Genomic DNA, 20,197 nt, shown 5'->3' with positions numbered 1-20,197 from the left:
GCTCTGTTCATTCTCATATTTTAAAATTCCTTAGAACGAAACCCTTCTTTTTTCTTTTTCTTTAAACCAAGGTTTTTTTTTTCTTCCATTTGCAAGTGGAGGAGGATGTAATTTTATTTGTTAAGGTCTATGTTAGTATTTTTTTTTTTCTGGAAATAAACGTTTTCTATATTATGAGTATCCTTTGCATCAGTAACTGATGACAGCCCAAAAGAATGGAGTGAGAGCTTCGAAAGGTTTTCTATTCACCCAACGTTGTAAAAACCGGAGTTACTCAAGGGCGACAGCTCTATCTACTTTAATGTGGAACCACTGAATGGATATCACAGTTCATGTGCATTTTACCTAAATGTCTGCCACAAATACTGAGAACCCAAAGAACTGACAGTCGAATGCTAATTTTATTCCATTTTTATATCCAAGTCGATGGGCTGTCAAGACTGTGAACTTATTTTGAGACCAAGAATCAAATAGTTTAATAAAACCCATTAAATAGTTTAATAAAAGTAAATAAAGCAAAATAGAAGAAAATAAACCTTCTGTCCTCCATACCAAAAGGTGTAAGTGCATTTATTAGCATCCTTCACGGAGCTTTTGCTGGAACCTGAAGCACCCTTACCTTGCATACAAACAGTCTCAGGGAAGCAAACACATGCTTCAGTGCTGTGGCTGACTGGTTGACTTGGAAGAAGAGCATGTAGGTATCAAAGACCCTTTTCATCAATGAATTTTGACATTCAGATTGTTGGAGTTGCCTCTGGAAATTTAACACAGAAGTTATTTAGGATGAGTGAAAGGATACTCGTATTCTTTCAAAAGATATTCATCGTGAACTTATACTGTGGTAAGCACAATTCTGGGTGCTGGAAATAAAGTGCTGAATGAAAAGATAAGGTTTATGTTCCCAGTAAAACCTACAAAGCAGTGATTGAAAAAAAGTACTAAGTAAAAAAAAAAAATAGGGTAGAATGATATGATATGATAAAAAGTAATTGCTTTGAGGGTAGGATTACTTTACATAGGGTAGTTAGTTAAGACTTCTCCAAAGGATGAATTGACATGTGAGCTAAAGGAGTATGACATGGACAGATCTGGGAGGATTATCCAAGGAGGAAGAAAGAGCTGGTATCAGGGAGTTCATGGCTGAAAAAAAAAAAAAAAAGAGCAGAGTAGCCTGAGCATGGTGGGTGGGGCGGGGGCAGGAGAGAGGTAGGAGATGAGGTCACAGACAGGCAGGGCCTCATAGGCATTGGGAAAGCCTGTGAGATGCATGCGATTTGAGTGACATTTCCATTACGCAATAAAGAATTAAAATATGGTCTTTGCTTTTTCTACCACAGTGCTTTCTTGGTTTACTCATTGTGTTTGGTGTAGACTTTATTCAACAGATTCGGCTTTTCCTAGTTGGAACTTTAACATCTGTAAGCTCATTAGGTTGAGCTAATGTTTTTAATAGCTTTATCGAGGTGTAATTGAAATACAGTTTCTACACTTCGCATTTTATACAATATTATATAAATAGAACCATATAGTATATGCTCTTTTTGTTTGGCTGCCTTCACTGAGCATGACTGAGCAGTATCCTATTATATAGATATAACACCATTTTAAAGAATCCATTAACCTGTTTATATAATTTGGGTTGTTTCCAGCATTTAATTATTAAAAAAATAGCTACTGTAAATATTTTCGTGCAAAGCTTTGAGTACACAAATGCTTTTATTTCTCCTGGGTAAATAAATGGTGGGTCACATGATTGATGTATGTCTAACTTTTTACACTGACATACTGTTTTCCAATGTGTTTTTACCATTTTGCATTCCAACCATGAGTAAATGAGAGTTCCAGCTTCTCCATATCTTTGCGAAAACTTGGAATGGTCAGTCTTCTTAAATTTAGCCATTCTAATAGTATGTAGTGGTATTACTTCACGAAAGATATCCAGATGGCAAATAATCACATGAAAAGACACTCAACATTATTAGTCTATTGGATCTAGCTCTATAAAAGATCTAGCTCTTTTCATTCTCAAATTCCCTTTGAGAATGAAAAAGTGGAGTCACATTCTCACTCAGTCCAGCTTGCCTGACAGTGAAGTAGGAGATTTTAGGAAGAAAGCGTGTCTATTACTTGACAATAGTGAAATATACATGTGCATATATCAATCTAGCATTAGTTAATTTCTGATAAAATCTGAATCTCACCTTTACCATGTTTCCCACTCACACTTAGGTTGATTTATGTTATTGATTTTATGAAATATTTCAAAAAACGTTCTCTTGACTTCACATGACTTTTCTACCTTGCATTTTACCATGTTGCGGATGTCAGGTTCATACTCACATGGTGAATCTGAGTGAAGAGGGACAGCAGGTCTAGAATAGTAAGGCAAACCTCTGTAGCTACATTGGCCTCTGTGTCCACGTGGTGCACGATGTCTATTTCATTGGAGTTGCCTAAAAATACAAAGTGGAGCATGCATAAACATCTAAGGCAACTCTTCGTACCCTGTAAAGGACTTTCTTCTATTAGAACATTTTCAGTGTTTACTGGTGTTTTGATAAATAATTTATTAAATTAAAGTGCTTTTGTTTTGTTCAACTTCTTTATTGGCTGAATCAAAAACGCTAGACAGAGTCTTTAGTGGATGCTAAAGATTAAATGTCTGAGTCATCCAAATTCATTTGTTGGTGTGAATCCCAATGTGATGGTATTTGGACTTGGGGTTTTTGAGAGGTAATTAGGTCTTGAGAGTGAAACCCTCATCAATGCGGTTAGTGCCTTTATATGAAGAGATGCCAGAAAAGCCATCTCTTTCTCTCTCTCTCTCTCCACCATGTGAGGACGCAGCAAGAATGCAGACATCTGCTGTCCAGAAAGTGGGTCCTCGCCAGACATCAAATCTGTTGGCACCTTGATCTTGGACCTCTCAGCCTTTAGAACTGTGGGAAATAAATGTCGTTTAAGTTGCCCAGTCTATGGTGTCTTGTTGTAGCACCTTGAACTAAGACAGTGCGTGCGCCCTTTTTGCATGTCAGCTGTAGAGATTTCAAAAACCTGAGTGGTTGATTTCTACTATTTCTTACATTTTTTCCATTATCTTAGCCATTGATTCATGTTTCTTCCATAATCAGTCTGGGTCAAGTTTTAGGTTCCCAGGCTAATAGACCAAATGTACAATCTCAGTGGGAAGTTTGTATTAACGTCCTCAAAAAGCCACCAAATGTATTTACAGGATAAGGCATATACCTTTAAACGGCAAACTGTGGCCGTGTGTCCATTTACATGATACAAGACCCTGGCTCCTGTTCTTTCCTCATTCACAGCTGGAACGTGGGCCTCACTGGATTTAAGATCTCACGCTTACTACTTCTAGGACATAGACAACTTTCTCCTCTTCCCACAGAGCAGGCAGTAAAAATATGGTTGAGAGAGACCCACATAACTCTCATGATACCAAAAGCCATTATTTTTCCCAGAGGAGCTACACTAAACGTATTATATTGAGAGTTTGCTTTTCCCCTTTCTTCCTCATAAGGACACTGCATATTCAAACCACTTCCTGGTGGTTCTTTTCCCTAAGAAAAACTCTCCAGGCTATGGCAAGCCTGAAAAGCAGTGTTCTCAGTGGCACGACAGTATTCTCTATATTTCTGAAATATTATAATGCATTCCATGTTCTATACACATTTAGAGAAAAACTGATAACCATCTGTTCCTATTCTTTCCGGTTTACTTACTGGTCATGGTATTGTCTAGCATCTGTAAGAGTTTGGGGTTAGAGAGTGCATTTTTGCCTCGAATTATAGGTAAAGTTTGTGATCTGTGCTGCTTATGTCCTTCGTGACCAGAAGTGGTGTTCATCCTGAAAATAAAAAAGAAAAATGGTTAAAGTAATAGGGATATGATATCCAAATGTTCATTCAAATATTCCAGATCGAGTTAAATATTGAACAGTTTTCCGTAATGAGACTTTTTATTAAAAATATTAATTGTAGGTGACGTGATAAAAGGGACTTTTAGAAGTACTCTTTTTTTTAGAAGCACTTTTGATGAAATTTTATTTAAGCCAAAAAAGGGTTCAGAAAGAAAAGAGATCATGAAAGATTATAGAATAGTCGATACTGAATTTAAACCTGCACAATGATATTAATTCGTATTTAATGAATTGGAGGATTCATGGATGCTAAGTTGGCTACCGGTTGATCAGAAAGGCACAGTGGTAGACATTAAAACAGTATTATACACTATAGCTCAATTGCATAAAATTATTTTTAAGAGGCAAAATGTAAAAACAAGTAAACTCTGGTCAGAAACAACTCTTCTAATTGTATTTGTTTCATCATCTATTTGTGTCATGTCCGCGGGGGCCAACATGAGATCCTCATGAGGGAGAGCTGAAGCCCCTCCATGCAGCCCCCTTTCCCAGGGCAATGGCAGTGCCTGCAATGGCTCTCATTCAGTGCTTCCTTGGCACTCCCAATTGGGAGACGAGCCAGCGTTACTGTGGTCGTGGGAATACGTCCCACTCCTGACATTCATTTAAACTATCATTTAGCCAAGGGAAACAGAACATTTCTTCGAGGACAGTAGACAATAGGAGGTACCCTGAAGAGTCAAGGTTAAATCAGAGGCCATACTTTTCCCTTTGTCACACTCCTCAAGGCCTATTTCGTTCTGGCTAAATCAAAAACTCTGGATGGATCGAGGCCCAGGAGATCTGGCTTTGGCTTTGAGTGGCCAGGAAAGTCTGGATGGTTCCTGAAGCTACAAGAATAATTGGTTCTGAGATGTAGGGCTTGTACCTTTGGGACTGGATTATTTGTAGGTTTTGAGTCTACTTCAGTCTGGAACCCCTGGAGGACAAGCCCTGGTTTCTAGGAGGAAGGGGCAGAAATGGCCAAGACCTGTGCAGAAGGTTCAGGAAGGAGCCTGAAATCTAACCCACCAAACATTTACAAAACTTCAATGACCTCGGGTGGGTCACTGCTGTTATTAAACAGGGAAAGTAATTATTTATAGTCTTCTGTAGCCATTTGCAAAACATGCTCATTTCATTTTTCCATTTACTTTCTCACAAAGGGGCAATTTCAAGGGGTCCCCATAGACAGAAGGAGGCAAAAATTGTTCTATTATTTATTGGCCGTACACCACTTTCATATTTCTTTCTAAAATCTTCTAAACTATAGCCATTTTATATTAAATATATTATAATACCTCCGGGAAGAACAAATCAAACTGGAGAAAATTTTAGCAAAGAATTCTTATGTTCTAGACCCAGAGGAGCTTTAAGGTAGGGTTTTGGGGCTAATGTTTCCCATAGAATAGGTTAATGAATGATGACTCCAGGTCTTATACGCTAGTCAATTCAGTTTAATGACTGGGAAATCTAAAATGAGCTTATGGGGCCACCCATGCTTCCTCATTGCCTTTGACCCTTGAAAAAACAATTTCAGCTCTAAGAACACTGCTCAAGCACTGCAATTACTGAAAATAATGGGGATATATAACCCCATATTCTACTGGGAGATTGGTTAACATTAAAAGAGGCATTTATTGGAATTGTGTCTTTTAAGGTTCAATTAAATTAAGATAGTCATTAGCTCTCATTCTGTGCAAGGCATTGTGCTCCTCTAGGTGAGTGTAAGCCATAATCTTTGTATAATCTTTGCCTCTTAGGTCTTTACAAGCCAGTGGTGCAGATACTGAAATACCTAAGAAGTTTCTTCAGAGAAACTTGAAATCTCCATTTGGTTAGAAATATATACATACATATATATGTGTGTGCATGTGAGTGTGTGCACATGCATGCTTATTCATACTGCACAGACACATACATGTAAACATAACATAAATTTAAATATCAAGCAAATGTGACATTACCATTGTGTCAAGAGACCCGATGTTTGGCAAGAAGGATTGGATCCTTTGAGAGTTCCGTTGTTCTGGGTGGACTGCACAAATTTAAATGCAGCAGCAATTTTCCTGCAAGAAAAAAATGAAGTTTTCATCTTAGCTCAGTATTTGTAATTTACATGTTAATAAAAATGAAAATGGGCAAATTCAAATGCTATGAAAAATAAAATTATAGTTTTGTCTGGAAATAGACAAATTGGGGGTTTAGTGAAGGTGCTAGGGGCTTTTTTGTCTCATGAGAAAAGAATGACGGCACCAAGTTATTCCAGATTAATTTTTTTAATTTATTGGAAGTATTTTCTTAAATAGGTATCTTCAAGTTCTATTCATATAAAAGTAGACAAATCTGTTCAGAAGCTACTTGCAATGTGATTTCCTTTTAGAACTGTGTGTTTTGTGCTTTTCTTCCCATTTGGTTTTATACTGTGTGATGGGGCAACTGCCAAACTCCTGTGTCCAATGTGAGGCCAACCTTATTTGCATTTTAAGATTTCTAACATATATGTTAAATCTAACCCGATACATTAATTATGTCACAATTCTTTTTAAAAGACCAGACTAACCTATTGAAACTTAAAAATTATTACCTTATTATATTGCGTTTTCCTAGGTATCTGAAATTTTGAAGACAAACACTAGAAAGGAAAAAAAGTCATATTCTCATTATTCATGCCCTTTTATTTATACAAACTGTTCATCTAAGTATATTAAAAGAAAAACTATTAAATTTTCTTTAAATATTTTATTCATTATTATTGATAGATAATTCACCATATGTGTTCTTAGAATGAAGTATGGTATAATAAAGTCTTTAGAAAGTTCCAGAAAGAAAGTGTTAACTAATCCACTCTACAACTCACTCCAAGATGCTGAAGAAGTCAGACACTTCCGGACTAGGTGCTCTTTGCCAGTAGGCAATCAGAGTCTCTGAAAGGAAACACCATGTACCATGAGACTCTTTGAAATTCAAAATATTTTTTTAAATATAATTATAAAGAGTTCTCTTTACCCTCTGAAATTGTCTTCATAATTTGAAGAAAGCACATAAGAAGGCTCCTGGTTTCTGCTTGATCTAACTTGTCAAATCGAAGCGTTGAGCCTATCAAAGACAAGGGTCTTGGGATCTAGGAATCAAAGAACCAATAAGGATTGAGTAGGAGTAAGAGAAATGGGACTCTTCATATGCTGAGCACGTCTGGGAGGGAAGTCCTACCTTTTCACAGTTGTCAGTTTTCTCACTGCTCTTCTCATTGGTACTTGGATTGGAGTCCAGACTTGCTAAGGATGCTCTGGAATCAGCATGGTTTACTGTAGAAATAGCTATTGATGAAAATGCTGCAAACATAAGCCACAGCACACAGATGATAATGAGATGTATGAGCACAGACAAAAAAAAAACTAAAATGATACACCAAAAAGATGTTGACCATTGAGGTAGCAGCAGTGCTGTGAAAGGTTGACAAAATAAAGTCTCGGATTGGTATTAAAGATTTGCAACATTTTAAGTATCTTTACAACAGCCATGCCAGCATTAAGGATTTAGAAAGATTTAGACCATTATAAATGAAAATAAAGTAAAGCTTATTCTTTGATTTTTTAAAAAGCTTTTTGAAGAACTTTTTGTTTTAAAAGTGCTTTAATAAAAGTTCACAAGGATATTTTCGGGAAAGAAGCTTTCAATTTTTGGCAGTTTATAAGAAATCAAGATGACATTTCCAAAATAGTTCTTGAAAATAGTCTTTGAAGTTGAAGGGCTATTATATCTTAAAAGGCAGTATGCAATGAAAGCTTAAAGATTGTTTCCAGAATGAAGCAATTTGATAACATCTGAGTAGATTACTCCTTGAGCCAAGTAAAAATGAACGCTAAATAGAAGTCTCTGGATGGCATTCCAACAAATGTGTAAGAAGACTCTTTAGCTTTATAAATGTGATGTGCTTTGCCATATAGATTATATGTAATGGGTTATGAAGTGGGTGAAAAGCACAATAATATACAACGTAAACATGGATGAGTGTTAAACAGAAGTGTCCGCGGAAGTTCTCAAGTACCTGCTATGGAATTTAAAACATCTTTGGAAAATGATGTGTCCACAGAGTTTGCATGTTTCATAGCTGACTGGCTGTGAAATCCTCCGTTGGTGCTGAGGTCATCTCTAGACCCCTGTATTCAAAGTAGAAGAGATTAATGAGAAGCATCATATTTTCACATTCTCAACCCACGCATGCCTTCTTCACTACTCTTTCAATGAGATGATATTTGATTTGATCTTTTATACTCCCGCAAAAATCTTCTGCCAGAGTAGGCAGCGAAAATGAATATTATCAAAACCATACTCTTAGTCACAAGTTGATTTCTTACATGATTTGAATATTTTTTGCACTGTGGTGGAAACTATCTTTTAGATATAGAATAAATGGCTGGAATTGTTATTGATATATTTATGGATTACATTATAGATTATACATCATTATTATCGTGGGTTATCATATATATTACTAAAAACTAGATTTTAAATACTTATGTGTCAGTCTCTATGATAAGTGTTTTCTATAACAATTTAATCTTCATAGGAATCCTGTGATGAAGGTATTTTATCCCATTTTATAAATAAGGAAATAGAGGCTTAAAGAGGTTGAATAATTTATTTAAGGTTACACAGATAGTATCTGATACTGTTGGATTTTGAACAAGGTCTCCACCCTGCCCCACTCAAAAAAAAAATTCCAAAAGCAAAGCATCTAACTTCTAGAAGGTAATCTCCCTCTCTCTCTCTCTCATTCTCTCTCTCTCTCTCTCTCTCTCTCTGGAGAGAGATCTGGAGAGAGAGAGAAAGAGAAAGAGAGAGAGATCTATATATATAGTTACTGAATTCAGCAGTGTGTTAATTCATCTGGGATTTGAACACAGGCAACAGATCCCAAGAGGGTTGTTGGACAGTCACTATGATGGCTCAGTGGAGGAAAGATGACAAACAGGCCACTCCTGGGCTGTGACTATAAATAAGGCACTAGGCTATATTACAACCAGGTGGTCTTAAAGTTGATAGAAAGGTGGTGGGCAAAGTTATACACGAAGGATGGGAACATGAGTGCCACAGAGCAGCCTTGTAAAAACTGGAGAGGACTGTAAGACAATGCAGAGAACAGAGGAAAATGAAAACGAAACGCTGAAGAGACAGTGTAGGTGGAAGGCTTTAGTAACCAACCTGGAACAAATGACACAGATATGAATGTCTCAAAAATATCTAGCAAAAAGTGTTATTTAATCTTTAGTTGCTGACAGTTGAAGGGAAGTGGTTATCTAGGGCAAAAAATATATATGTAAACTCTTGACTCAAATAGACATCTGAAATATTGTGCAAACTTACCTGGTTTGATGTATTGATAGTGAAAGGATATAGATCCTTCAGGTAAATCCTGGGCATGTTGTCCAGAAGCATGCCATAGAGGGGCATGTATAAGCTTGCTATCTGGGCCTGCTTTCTCTAGGTGAAAAGGTAGCCAAAATGAGTGATTCACAGAAAAATCAATACTCATTGGTTTGATTATGCATTTAATGCAGTGAGCCATTAAATGGTGTTTAGGCAAGGCAGAAAGGGAGATCACTTACTGGTTCTCTGTATCGATCATCAAACGAATGCTTAGCCATTAGATTTTTCAGGACAGCTAAAGCTAAGTGCCTGATATCTTGGTCTTCCTGCAGAGCAAAGCCAACTTCTCGGAGCAGAATCCCGATTAAGAAGTGCTTGCGGCAAAATTCATTCGTGACCGAATATTCAGGCATATCTTTATGAGGAAAGTAAAGAGATTCTGTTATTGAAAATCAAATGATCACTTTATAATCAAGGCAGATTTATCAAACGACTCGACTCCTCCCACCATCAGGAGGATTCGGTGATACGGTCTTGCCACATTGTTGAGAAATGTGAGAGAAGCATTTAGTAAGAAGGGGGTACTGTGTAGTACTAACGCAAATAATGCGTGGTGTCAAACGCTAAGTTCCAGAAAAGTGACATGTCTACAGCGTTATAGCATTTGAGATGAGAGAAACATTCCGTCTGGAAGAATCAGGACATGTTCGTGGAAGGCATATGTTGAAGTAAGCCTTTGGAGATGCTTAAGGTTTAGAGGTGCGGAGAGTTGTGGGAGCAGAGGAGGCAGTGGGTAGAGGAGAAGGGATAGGGTTTCCACGGCACTGAATTCTGAAAACACAGGTACGTGTGGAGCACAGGTACTGGGGCAGCAGTGAGCACAGCACCCAAAAGAAGAGCAGCGAGAATTGAGATTTAAGCCATAGATTGGGCATAGATGATGAGAAACCTAAGTACAGATTTTGTAGCTGGCATTTAGGTTTCTTCATATTTGCAATTCTGTAGAATTCCATCTGCATCTCTATAGGAAATGATAAGTCGCTAAGGGCTTTGAGATCAGAGGCCAGTCTGAACTGTGCTTTATTGACTTACTATTGTGATAGCAGGATGTAAATGAAGTAGATGGTAGGAAGATGTGGGGTGAGGGATACAATACAGGAGGCTGTGGCCATAGGGGACGGAGGGGAGAAGTGAGAGGGCCTGGGGTAGCAGGACCAAAGTAGTAGAGGTAATATCAGGGCAAGTTGGCTGAAGAATGAAGGAACATGGAGAGGGGAAAATCAAAGGAGGCTGCAAATGTTGAGCCTGAATTACAGAAAAAGCAATGTTAAAATTTCCAGTCATAATGCATTTTCTTCCGAATTGTCCAATGTGTTTCCTAAATGTGACTGTTAATAATAAGATGAACACTCACTTATAGAACACGTACTGTCTGCCAACACCAGGCTAAGCACATTAGAGGTGCTACTTTATTTAACTTTCGGGAGAGCCATTAAGGTAGTTATGATTAGTGTAATGCACCACTGGAATATTCTAGTTATATTCAATTTATATGATACTAATAATATTATTGTTGAAAAGATAGCTCAAACCAGGCTATGGTTTATTGAAAAAAAAATATAGCATATAAAGCCAGTTACATTGAACAAACATGCTATTATATATAGCTGGGAATTTTATTTGTGATACATTCTAAGGAAATTTCAGATGCTTTGGGAAAATAAAAAGAATTCGAGCTCTAGGGAATAAAACATAAAATAATTCAAGTTGGGGGATCATTTAATTATCTGTGACTAGAGAAAAGTTCAGAAAATGTTTTGACTATTTTGACGATATAGTATTAAATATATGGCTATTTATTAGCATCTGGAACCTGGACATTTGTAGTATCTATACTCATCAATGTTATTGAATTAGGATGTGGTTATTGATACTTAGATAATATGTAAAACTCATTGAATACCTGATGCATGTAGCTCTTGAGTTGATTCCGAAGGTGTCAGAGGATCTGGATTCAATAAAATAAACAAAAAGTTCAGATATATCCATGCTCAGATGTATGGTATATTCATTAACCACGTAATTTATACTGAAAAATGAAAATATATTGTTCTCAAATGTTAAGTCAGCCCTTCATAAAGCTTTGTTTTCCAAGACAAAAGCCTTAGGTTCTTTGTTTCATTAAAAGGAATACCGTGAACAGAATTATTTTAATTCTTAGCCTTTATTTGAACACCTGTTTTTCCATCAGAAATCTACTTGCTATGAAACATATATTTTTATGTTTACTGTTGATAATATTAGGTCTAAAAACAGATAATCAGGCCTTTTTCTGAGTTACTGACAAATAGTAAACAATTGGAATCAAAATGACCAGATATAGGTTTGATCCTATCGAGTATTTTAACCACTCGGCTAACCCACTTGGCGCTAGTTTATAAAACAAAACAAATATGAAACAAGAGGCTAAAAATCTTATCGCCCCAAATAACAATTCTATCCTTTTCTTCTATGAAGGCATTTAGATTAAATGTGCTTCATTGATTAGAAAAAGAATGATATAATATATGTAGCTTATATTTAAGATGAAAATGACAAAACTTTTAGAGGCTGCATAATGTACTCTATTCTCTTTTTCCCTCCAAAGTACTAGTGCAAGCCATAATAGATGTACAGAGGCTCTTTACCATTTTAGTTTCTGCTTTTCATGGACATCAAAATTGCACCCTGTGAATAACTTACTCACTGCTCAGAAGTAAAGTATTTTAAGTTCCCAAATCATTTTAGTGTTTTCTTTGCATCTTGACGTTTGATAAGTTTCTGTTTTCTAGATGAGGGATACTCTAGTACTAGGATCATGATGGTACAGAATGAGCATCATATATATGATAAAAGTAATGAATGAAAATATTTTCTGTAGACCATTTACGTTATAGCAAGTATAGTAAACAAAATGTGGAGCCCATTCTTACTCGCACATCCATCTCTGTCTTTCAGATCCAGAGAGATCACTATCCACAGTGTTGTCCATCTGCCTGCCTGCTTTCCAAGGCACTGGTTTCTTTGCATAAAACTCATTTGGAGGAACTGGATTCTAACATAATTCCACACATTAACTGATAATTTTAAATAAATTTATACTCACAAAGTATAACTTTTCCTCTGTGTAATTTTATGTTTCTCAAAATCAAAGGGAAGCTGTGTTTTGAAGCCAGTATGGTGGAAGACAGTATGGCTCTAGGTTAAAATTCTTTTATCTACAATCACCAATTTTATATTTTTTTTTGGCTTTTTTTTTATTAAAAAAAGAAACGCAGATGAAAATTGAGAAATATAGAGCTATATTCATTACCACAGGCCAACGATGTCTTTTACATTTTTATCTGATTAGCTGGGTCTAATGCTCATGTGACAACTTCAGATAAAACCAAGATTGAGGAAATGGGAAAACAACAAAAACAAACACAAAAAAAGTTTTTACTTTGCAGAAACTGATGAAAATTCTGGCAATTATTACCTGGAATGTTTGCTGATCTTATGGGGAGACACAAAGGAATAAAATGTTCATGCTGACATACTTCTTGAAGAAAATCAAATTTATACTGGCATAAGGTCTGGAAAAGAGGCAAATGGAATGTCTATTATTTACACAATTTAAATGATTCTGTCTCTTCTGAAGTGGTAAATGTGTCAGTCTCCCAATTTTTGGAGACTGGTTAAGGCCACCCGAAAGTAGTGACCCCGTTTGTAATCTATGTTAAGCTTCTATGAGATAAGATCTTACTGTGTCATATTTTTTGGTTCTTTTAGCTTATAACATATTTATTCTGAGAAAAATAGTGCCCTATCACATGTATGAGTTCTAAAAGTTCTAAAATTACACTCAGATCCTAGGACAGAGCACTACGGTCAACTGAGGAAGAGAACAATGCAGAGAATCTAAAGTTAGAGCCAACTCCACATGCCACTAGTTCTTAGCATGTGTTATTAAGTCAACCTCTTCCCTGCTCTTGCAGACAGGTCTGTCTTTTCAATAATGTTTTGATTAGGGCAGTGATAAATGGAGTCCAGACATGGTTTAAGACAACTGTGATACATGAGCTTGGAAAAACCACATAAGTAGGAACAATTAGCATGTTCATAACTGTTCTGTTTTCACTCTCATGCAAGGTAAGGAATTGATTTTTAAGACTCAGATTGATTGTATTCATTATGTTCGCTATCATCAACTAACACAACAAAATATATTTGCTCAAGTATTTTAGAATTATATTTTCTGACAACATTGGTCAATAATTTAAAATACTGCAGTTTCAAACAAGGATTGTTATTTGACTTAATGCTTCGTATGTCAAGGCGAACAAGAGTATAATCAAATTATACTTTAATTATTCTTCATCGAGAACCTTCTGTTTGGTGTTTGAAAAATATATAATTTAGGTCTACTGGGATTATAGCTAAATGGATCTTCTGCAAATTTCTTGCATAATTAGAGCACTAACAAAGATTATTTTTTAAAAAATTATTTACATAGAGAATTGGATTCTCAAAACCACATGACATAGAATCATGTAACTCCCCTTATGAAAAGTGAATCTCCGCTGCCAAAAAAAATAACATTCAGGCTCCTAAACATGACCTGAAAGGTATAAGAAGATCATTATTTATTTGTGGCCTTTCTACATTGGTTATTCTTTCCACTGACCTGAATAATTCCCCTCTTAGAATGTACCTTCTTCCAAATGGGTAAAGGTTAATGGGCAACTATTTCTTCAGGGGCCCTGTCTCCCCTCTTTAAGAGGCAGGCATGTGACCCAATGCAGTCCGCCACACACTTCCTCTCTTGAATGTAAATCTTTTTTTAAATTTATTTTTATTTTTATTTTTAGGTGAGGCAATCCTTGGTTGACCTCACAGATTGCAAGGACCTTGTCAGCTTACAATCCTTTATTTTTTTATTTATATTTTATGCCTACAGCACCTGGTCTTCCTAGGTGATCTCCCATCCAAGTACTAACCAGGCTTGACCTTGCTTAGCTTCCGAGATCAGATGGGATCAAGCTTGTTCAGAATGTCATGGCAATAGACTTGAATGTAAATCTTAAGCAGAGTGTTAAGAGGCAGAAAATGGTTCTGGCCAATGCATTTCAGCAACAGACCTTGGTTGGCCCAGTGGTTCTTCCTTTGCGATTATTCCTGCCCTCTACATGCCTCATCCCTGTTTTTTCCCATGTCTAGTTCAAAAGCTGTTTCACTGATGCTATTTACTCCCGATATTCTTCCAATAAATTCCCTTTTGGTCAAATTGGAGTAAGTTTCGGTTGCTTGCAACCCCAAGAATCTCAGTGGATAATAGCTTTCATGATCTGATTTATTTCTAGGCTTGTTTCCCTCCAGCATATGCCATGCTATAGTTCTGTGGTTCTCAGACCTGGGCGTGCACAGTGGTGCCCTGAAAGTCTTGATATGATACAGATTTCGGTTTTGAGGCGATGCTCCTGTACTAGTCTTGAAGCAACACTTCGAGAACGTTCCACTCTTCTCCAGAGAGCCGTTCCCGACTATCTCCCAACACACATCTCCTATTTAGGTAGGGCGATCAACTGTCCATTTTGCCCAAGATTCAAGGATTTCCAGGGAGTGGACTTCTAGCGCTATAACCGATGCAGCCCTGAGCAAACTGGACTATGGGAAGGGCCGCTGGCAACAATCATTCCTTCACCATCCACAGGAGATAGAAGTGAGCTGTAAACACCGTCACTCCGCTCTCCTTTGTCCCCTATTAAGGAAGGATTTGAGAGACTTACCTAGCAGATGACCCATTTTAAGAGACTGCCTCTCATTGGAACATAAATTACTTTTTTGGTGCCAAGAATCGAGAGGTTAATGTTCTAGGCAGATATACACAGAAACCTGTCATTTATTTACAGTGCCGTAGCGATGCTTACCTTGAGCTCACCAGAGGAGAACATGCTGATGTAATTGTTAACCATCTTAAACACAAAGCCCCGATCCATGAAGGTGAAGCAGCGCTAAAAAAGGTAAAATTCTAAATTCAAACATCTGCACTTTAAGGACCATTAAAGGTAAAATTCTAAAGTCAAACATCTGCACTTTAAGGACCAGTAGATAATGAAGATTTCCCCTTTTCAGAGACTTCTTTGTCGATCTTTTTTTTAATATTTAGAGAGAAATACCACAGATGTTTCTTTGAACATATTTTGCTAATAAACTAAGTCTGTCTCTTATACTGGGTGATTACCAAATGGTTTCCAAAAGCTAATTGAAATAAAGTAGTAATTCATCAGGCGAGTAGCTAAAAAGATATGGCCATCTGAAAAGAAAAATAAAAATCAGAATAAACTTTCCTTTGCTACCTCTTTGGTATTATGTCTTCAGAAAAAAAATACCAAGATAGGCACATTCAAGTAAGTTAGAACTGTGACCCAGATTGGCAGTTAAAGGAAAAATTACAAAAGCTACCTAGGTAGTCGTGGATCCATTTGTATCTTTTCTACTTCCAGGAGAGAATCGTCAGGGAAATATACAAGGTTTTTGGCATAATTGCTGCAAATATATTATTTTCCCATGACATGAAAAAGAGTGCATTCTAATCTTAGGACATTTTTATATATCCACACCAGATAGAGTGCTTTCTCCAGGCTTGGAATAAGCACAGTGTTACAGTTACATTTCAGTAGTTAAATTCCAATTACGACTAATTCATGGAATTTGATTACTAATGTATAATTAAGTAACTAAAAGAGATAAAAGTTGTTTGAAGCTCCAGTTGGGCAAATAACTATTATCAGGTTTCTGGGACTGTAAGAGAATTACAACACCAACGCGAGTGGGCAATGTCGAGCACGTCCAGCAGCTGAAAGCAAAAAGTTCGTCAATTCACAGGTATTGTACTAAATGACTACTTTCAAGTTCACATAAAAGATCACTTTCTCTCCCTTTCCCTTTTTCTCTCCTAGCTCAAATGATGCCCCTAATACACTTTAGAAAGTTTTAAAAATAAGTTTTCTGTGTCAAATGCTATTAAAGCTACAATTTGAAAACAATGTGTGTACGATGGGCTTTTATGATGTACAATATACTACATTAATGTTTCTATTTACAAACTTCACCTGTAAGTATTGCTTTCAATGTGCGGTCTGTGTGCTCTACATACCTTATAGACTATATTTGTTTATCTTGTGTCAATGGATGCTCTTTGTCTACAGATTTCACAAAACCACTGGTACCACCGTTAGCCTTTTACTTCATCTTGTCCTTTTTCATTTGGGGCACTTTTTTTTTGCCCCCATGTTAGACATATACCACCAGCATCAATGTTGCATAAATGAGCTCCAAGGAAAGCCTTCTTTTATTCCAACAAATTCAGAATATTTAAGCTAAGGACGGTAGATAAGAAGTTCTTTTCCCTTTATAAAAAGTTGCTTATCCATCATTTTCTTTTGCAATTTAGGGAAGAATATTGCAGATGTTTTTAAAATATAATTTGCTTACAAATTGGACAGTATCACCCTTTCCAAATATCCCCTTCCGTAAAGCACTTCGAATGAACTACCAGCATAATAATACACTTTATTCCCATACATCTCAAAATGTAGTAGAAAACTAGAGTAATTAATTTTTCTCCTTTACCCTCTTCCCTCATAACCCTGACCATTCCTTTCTCTTTCTAGGAGCAAGGGAAAGCAAAAATGAGAGGCGAAACATTGAAGAAAAAAATAAATTCAAGGTGAGAACAAATATAACGTATAATTTAAAATAGTGCTTAATGCATTGAAAAATAAATTAGACTGGATTAAAACTCACCAAAGACAACTCAGCCTAATTTTCCATCTATATACATAGTCTCTTAAATTATTATATTTATATAATAACCTATCCGGTATGTTCTGGTGTCTACCACAAAGAAACAGGAAAAGTGGCTCCAGTAAGGTTATGATAGCCCATAGCGGGCAAAAGAAGAAGGAGGAGGTCAACATTATCTTTCTAGTTGAGTGCATAATCTGTTAAATGATAAACCATGATTCCGCATTAGCTTTTTTTTTTTTTTACTTTATATAACTTTTTCTTCTCAAGTCAATATGAATGCCTGTAACCCAAAGAAATATAACCAATTTCCATATATATCCAGTTGCTCAATACTTTAATTGATAATGTTCCTCTTCTGTGCTTAGTGCATAACATTTTCATCATGTAAAAAAAGAGCCTAGAAGTAATATCATAAAAATGTTAAATTTTCCAAAGCTTTCCTAAATCAGATATTTGACTTCATTGTTAGAACAGTAGTTAATCCAGAACATCACTTCAAGGGCAGAAATACCCGAGAGAATAACATGCCTCAGTGTAGGTTATCCTTTAAAAATTTCCTTTTTCTCTAAAAATATTTAGAAGCACTATGATTTGAAAACACTCAAGTGGATACTTTTATCTAACCTTGGTCTTTGTTCTGTGAATCTCCAAATTGGGCAAAAAAAATTACAAGGTATTTTCAAGCAGAAAAGATGCATGGATGAAAGTATTTTTCTAAGAGTGCTAGTTTTGACTCTTTGTCATAAATGGAGATGTGAACTGATTAACATTTAGAATACCTCACGTTCACTATCGCGGGAGCTTGAATGGAATTGTGATCTCCTATAACTGTACCTTGAGAAATCTGGCAACGCTGTGGTTGGCCCTTCTTGTTTCTTCAAGGGCATCTTTGTATTTCCAGATCACGTGATCAGATAGGACCATTATAAGATTGTCCAATTCATTCTGGTAAGATTCAGGAAATCTTTGAGCCCGAGAAAGCTAAGGAAAGAACAGATCATTTCTTTACACTGTGGCATGTGCAATACTAAGCCTGGGGAAAAAAATAAACTAAAAGACTTACTTTATTTTATGTATCATTAAACGAAATGTCCTTTTGAAAACTTGAATGCAAGAATAAAATAGAAGCCCTTTTAATTTTAAGGTCATGATTTTCATTTAATGTTTCCTTCTATTTTGGCCAATACATTTTTTCACATTTTCATTAAAAACTGAGCTATAACATATATTAATTGCAAACTTTTCAAACAATGTAACATTTTCTATGACCTCTCACATCTTAATTCCCCTCACTTCCCTCTCAGTATTGGAATAGCCAGTATCAGTGGTTTAATGAATATTATTTTAGACTTTCTTTGATACAGAGTTCTCTATTTAATTTAAAAATCAATTATTTTGAGTTTTTAAAAACTAGGAATCCCCTAATAAACAACTATAAGAAATCAATGAATGAATAACTGAATGAGTACAGATATTGCTTTGAAATGCCCTCTAATGATAGTAAGTTCCAGCTATTTTTTTTTAAATTTCAGCTTTATTGAGGTATAACTGACATATAAAAATTGTAGGAGATTTAAAGTGTACAGTGTGGTGTTCTGATATACATATATATTGTGAAAGGATTGCCCCATTTAGTTAATTCACACTTCTATCACTTCACATATTTATCCTTTTTTTGTGTTTTTGCTGAGAACATTTACATCCTGCTCTCAGCAAATTGCATTACGCAATACAGTGTTATCACTATAATCATCATGTTTTGCATTAGATCCTCAGACCATATTCATCTTACAGCTGAAAGTCTGTATCGGCTAGTCTTAACTCAGTGGTCCCAGCATATGTCACAGCGGGCACCAGTGGGACTTCACAGCCAAGAGACTTTTGCCTTAAGATGCAAAATGGCTTGGCTATGAGATTATATGTCATACATTGAACAAAACTCTATGGATCCCAAAGGCCACCTTTAGGTTGGGAATCCGCTCCTCCTGTCTGAACTCCTACACCCGAGGGGAAAGTTTCAGGCAGCTGGGATTTCCCATCTAGTTTCTACTTTGTGCATTTACACAGCCCTTTTGCATGAGAGAGGTAAGATCCATTAATCTTTACAAACTAGCTTGAAAATTAGACTCACGTTTTCACTACAGAATGTGACAATTTCTAAAAGAAACACAGAATTCAGAGTTAGATTGAACCACGTATTTCTGAATTTCTGAGCACCCAGCCCTCCACACTGCAAGAATAAAAACCACAGGAATGAAGCGACACACGCAATCATTTCTCCCGCTTAAAAAGCAATGGACATATATTGCTAAGATTTCTGAAGTAAATAAAAATGGAACTAATGAGTACATATTCATTAACATAACTGATGGATATTATAATCTTACCTGAATTTTATTTGTATCAATCAAGTGTTGTGCCATCGATTTTAGAATAATTGCGAAGAAGAACCAGGAATGCTGTTAGAAAAAAAAAGACAATAAGAAATTTTATCATCCTATGGTAAAATAATGATAATTTTATTCTTTACAACTTGTAATATTATAAAATCTTTATCTTAAATTGTATTCTTTGAAATTGAATGCATCAGAGAAATAATATATTCTTTATTAGGATTATCAAACCTCTAATGGCAAAAGTAAATGTCAAAAATTTCAGTTCCTCTGTCATCTCAAAGAATTTTAAAGTAAAACTAGATTCCAGTTTACTCGAATGGGAAATTAGAGAATAGTCCTGTGGAATATTTATTCACGGGGTGTTCTATTTGTTTCATTTAGCTAAACAAAACTAAACTTTTTATGCTAAAATATATCACAGAAAGACCACTCCTCACATCTCCAAGGCTAGAGGCAAGATCAAAAATGGAAGCCACATGTCGAAATATCTAAAAGTTCAACGTCAAGCTGTAAGAAAAATGATCTATAAAAATCGATGAACCCTGTCACCCTTCAGGGGCTGGCGTGAACCTCACACTGACAGCAAGAGAATCGTCTTTGAAGTCCTCACCTTCAGAACGTGCCTGACTGTTGTGGAGTCATTTGATTTCAAAAGACCAGTCACACTCTTAGTCAGTTCCTC

The 20,197-nt window shown here is 36.1% G+C and overlaps 1 protein-coding gene and 1 pseudogene across 4 annotated transcripts in view; both read right to left on the bottom strand.

Annotated features, from left to right (window-relative positions):
* Positions 1 to 20,197, bottom strand: part of DOCK10 (dedicator of cytokinesis 10) — a 187,111-nt gene that overhangs the window by 27,021 nt on the left and 139,893 nt on the right. For 2 of the 4 annotated variants that reach the window (XM_023532929.1, XM_011364078.2), the window contains exons 28-42: positions 17,954 to 18,100; positions 15,238 to 15,321; positions 12,807 to 12,903; positions 11,253 to 11,297; positions 9,529 to 9,704; positions 9,287 to 9,403; positions 7,968 to 8,079; positions 7,130 to 7,251; positions 6,926 to 7,040; positions 6,777 to 6,843; positions 6,504 to 6,551; positions 5,884 to 5,985; positions 3,741 to 3,865; positions 2,344 to 2,456; positions 620 to 757 (exon numbers count right to left, since the gene is read on the bottom strand). In XM_023532929.1, coding sequence (XP_023388697.1) covers positions 620 to 757; positions 2,344 to 2,456; positions 3,741 to 3,865; positions 5,884 to 5,985; positions 6,504 to 6,551; positions 6,777 to 6,843; positions 6,926 to 7,040; positions 7,130 to 7,251; positions 7,968 to 8,079; positions 9,287 to 9,403; positions 9,529 to 9,704; positions 11,253 to 11,297; positions 12,807 to 12,903; positions 15,238 to 15,321; positions 17,954 to 18,100 — 1,608 coding nt within the window. Of the gene's footprint in view, positions 1 to 619; positions 758 to 2,343; positions 2,457 to 3,740; positions 3,866 to 5,883; positions 5,986 to 6,503; positions 6,552 to 6,776; positions 6,844 to 6,925; positions 7,041 to 7,129; positions 7,252 to 7,967; positions 8,080 to 9,286; positions 9,404 to 9,528; positions 9,705 to 11,252; positions 11,298 to 12,806; positions 12,904 to 15,237; positions 15,322 to 17,953; positions 18,101 to 19,506; positions 19,579 to 20,125; positions 20,173 to 20,197 lie in introns of all 4 variants that reach the window. The other 2 variants (XM_023532930.1, XM_023532931.1) reach the window with 2 other exon arrangements.
* Positions 14,259 to 14,377, bottom strand: LOC111742410 (annotated as a pseudogene).

Source organism: Pteropus vampyrus, unplaced genomic scaffold (assembly GCF_000151845.1).
Source record: "Pteropus vampyrus isolate Shadow unplaced genomic scaffold, Pvam_2.0 Scaffold93, whole genome shotgun sequence".
Taxonomy (NCBI): domain Eukaryota; kingdom Metazoa; phylum Chordata; class Mammalia; order Chiroptera; family Pteropodidae; genus Pteropus; species Pteropus vampyrus.
This window is presented reverse-complemented; position numbering and strand designations above follow the sequence as displayed.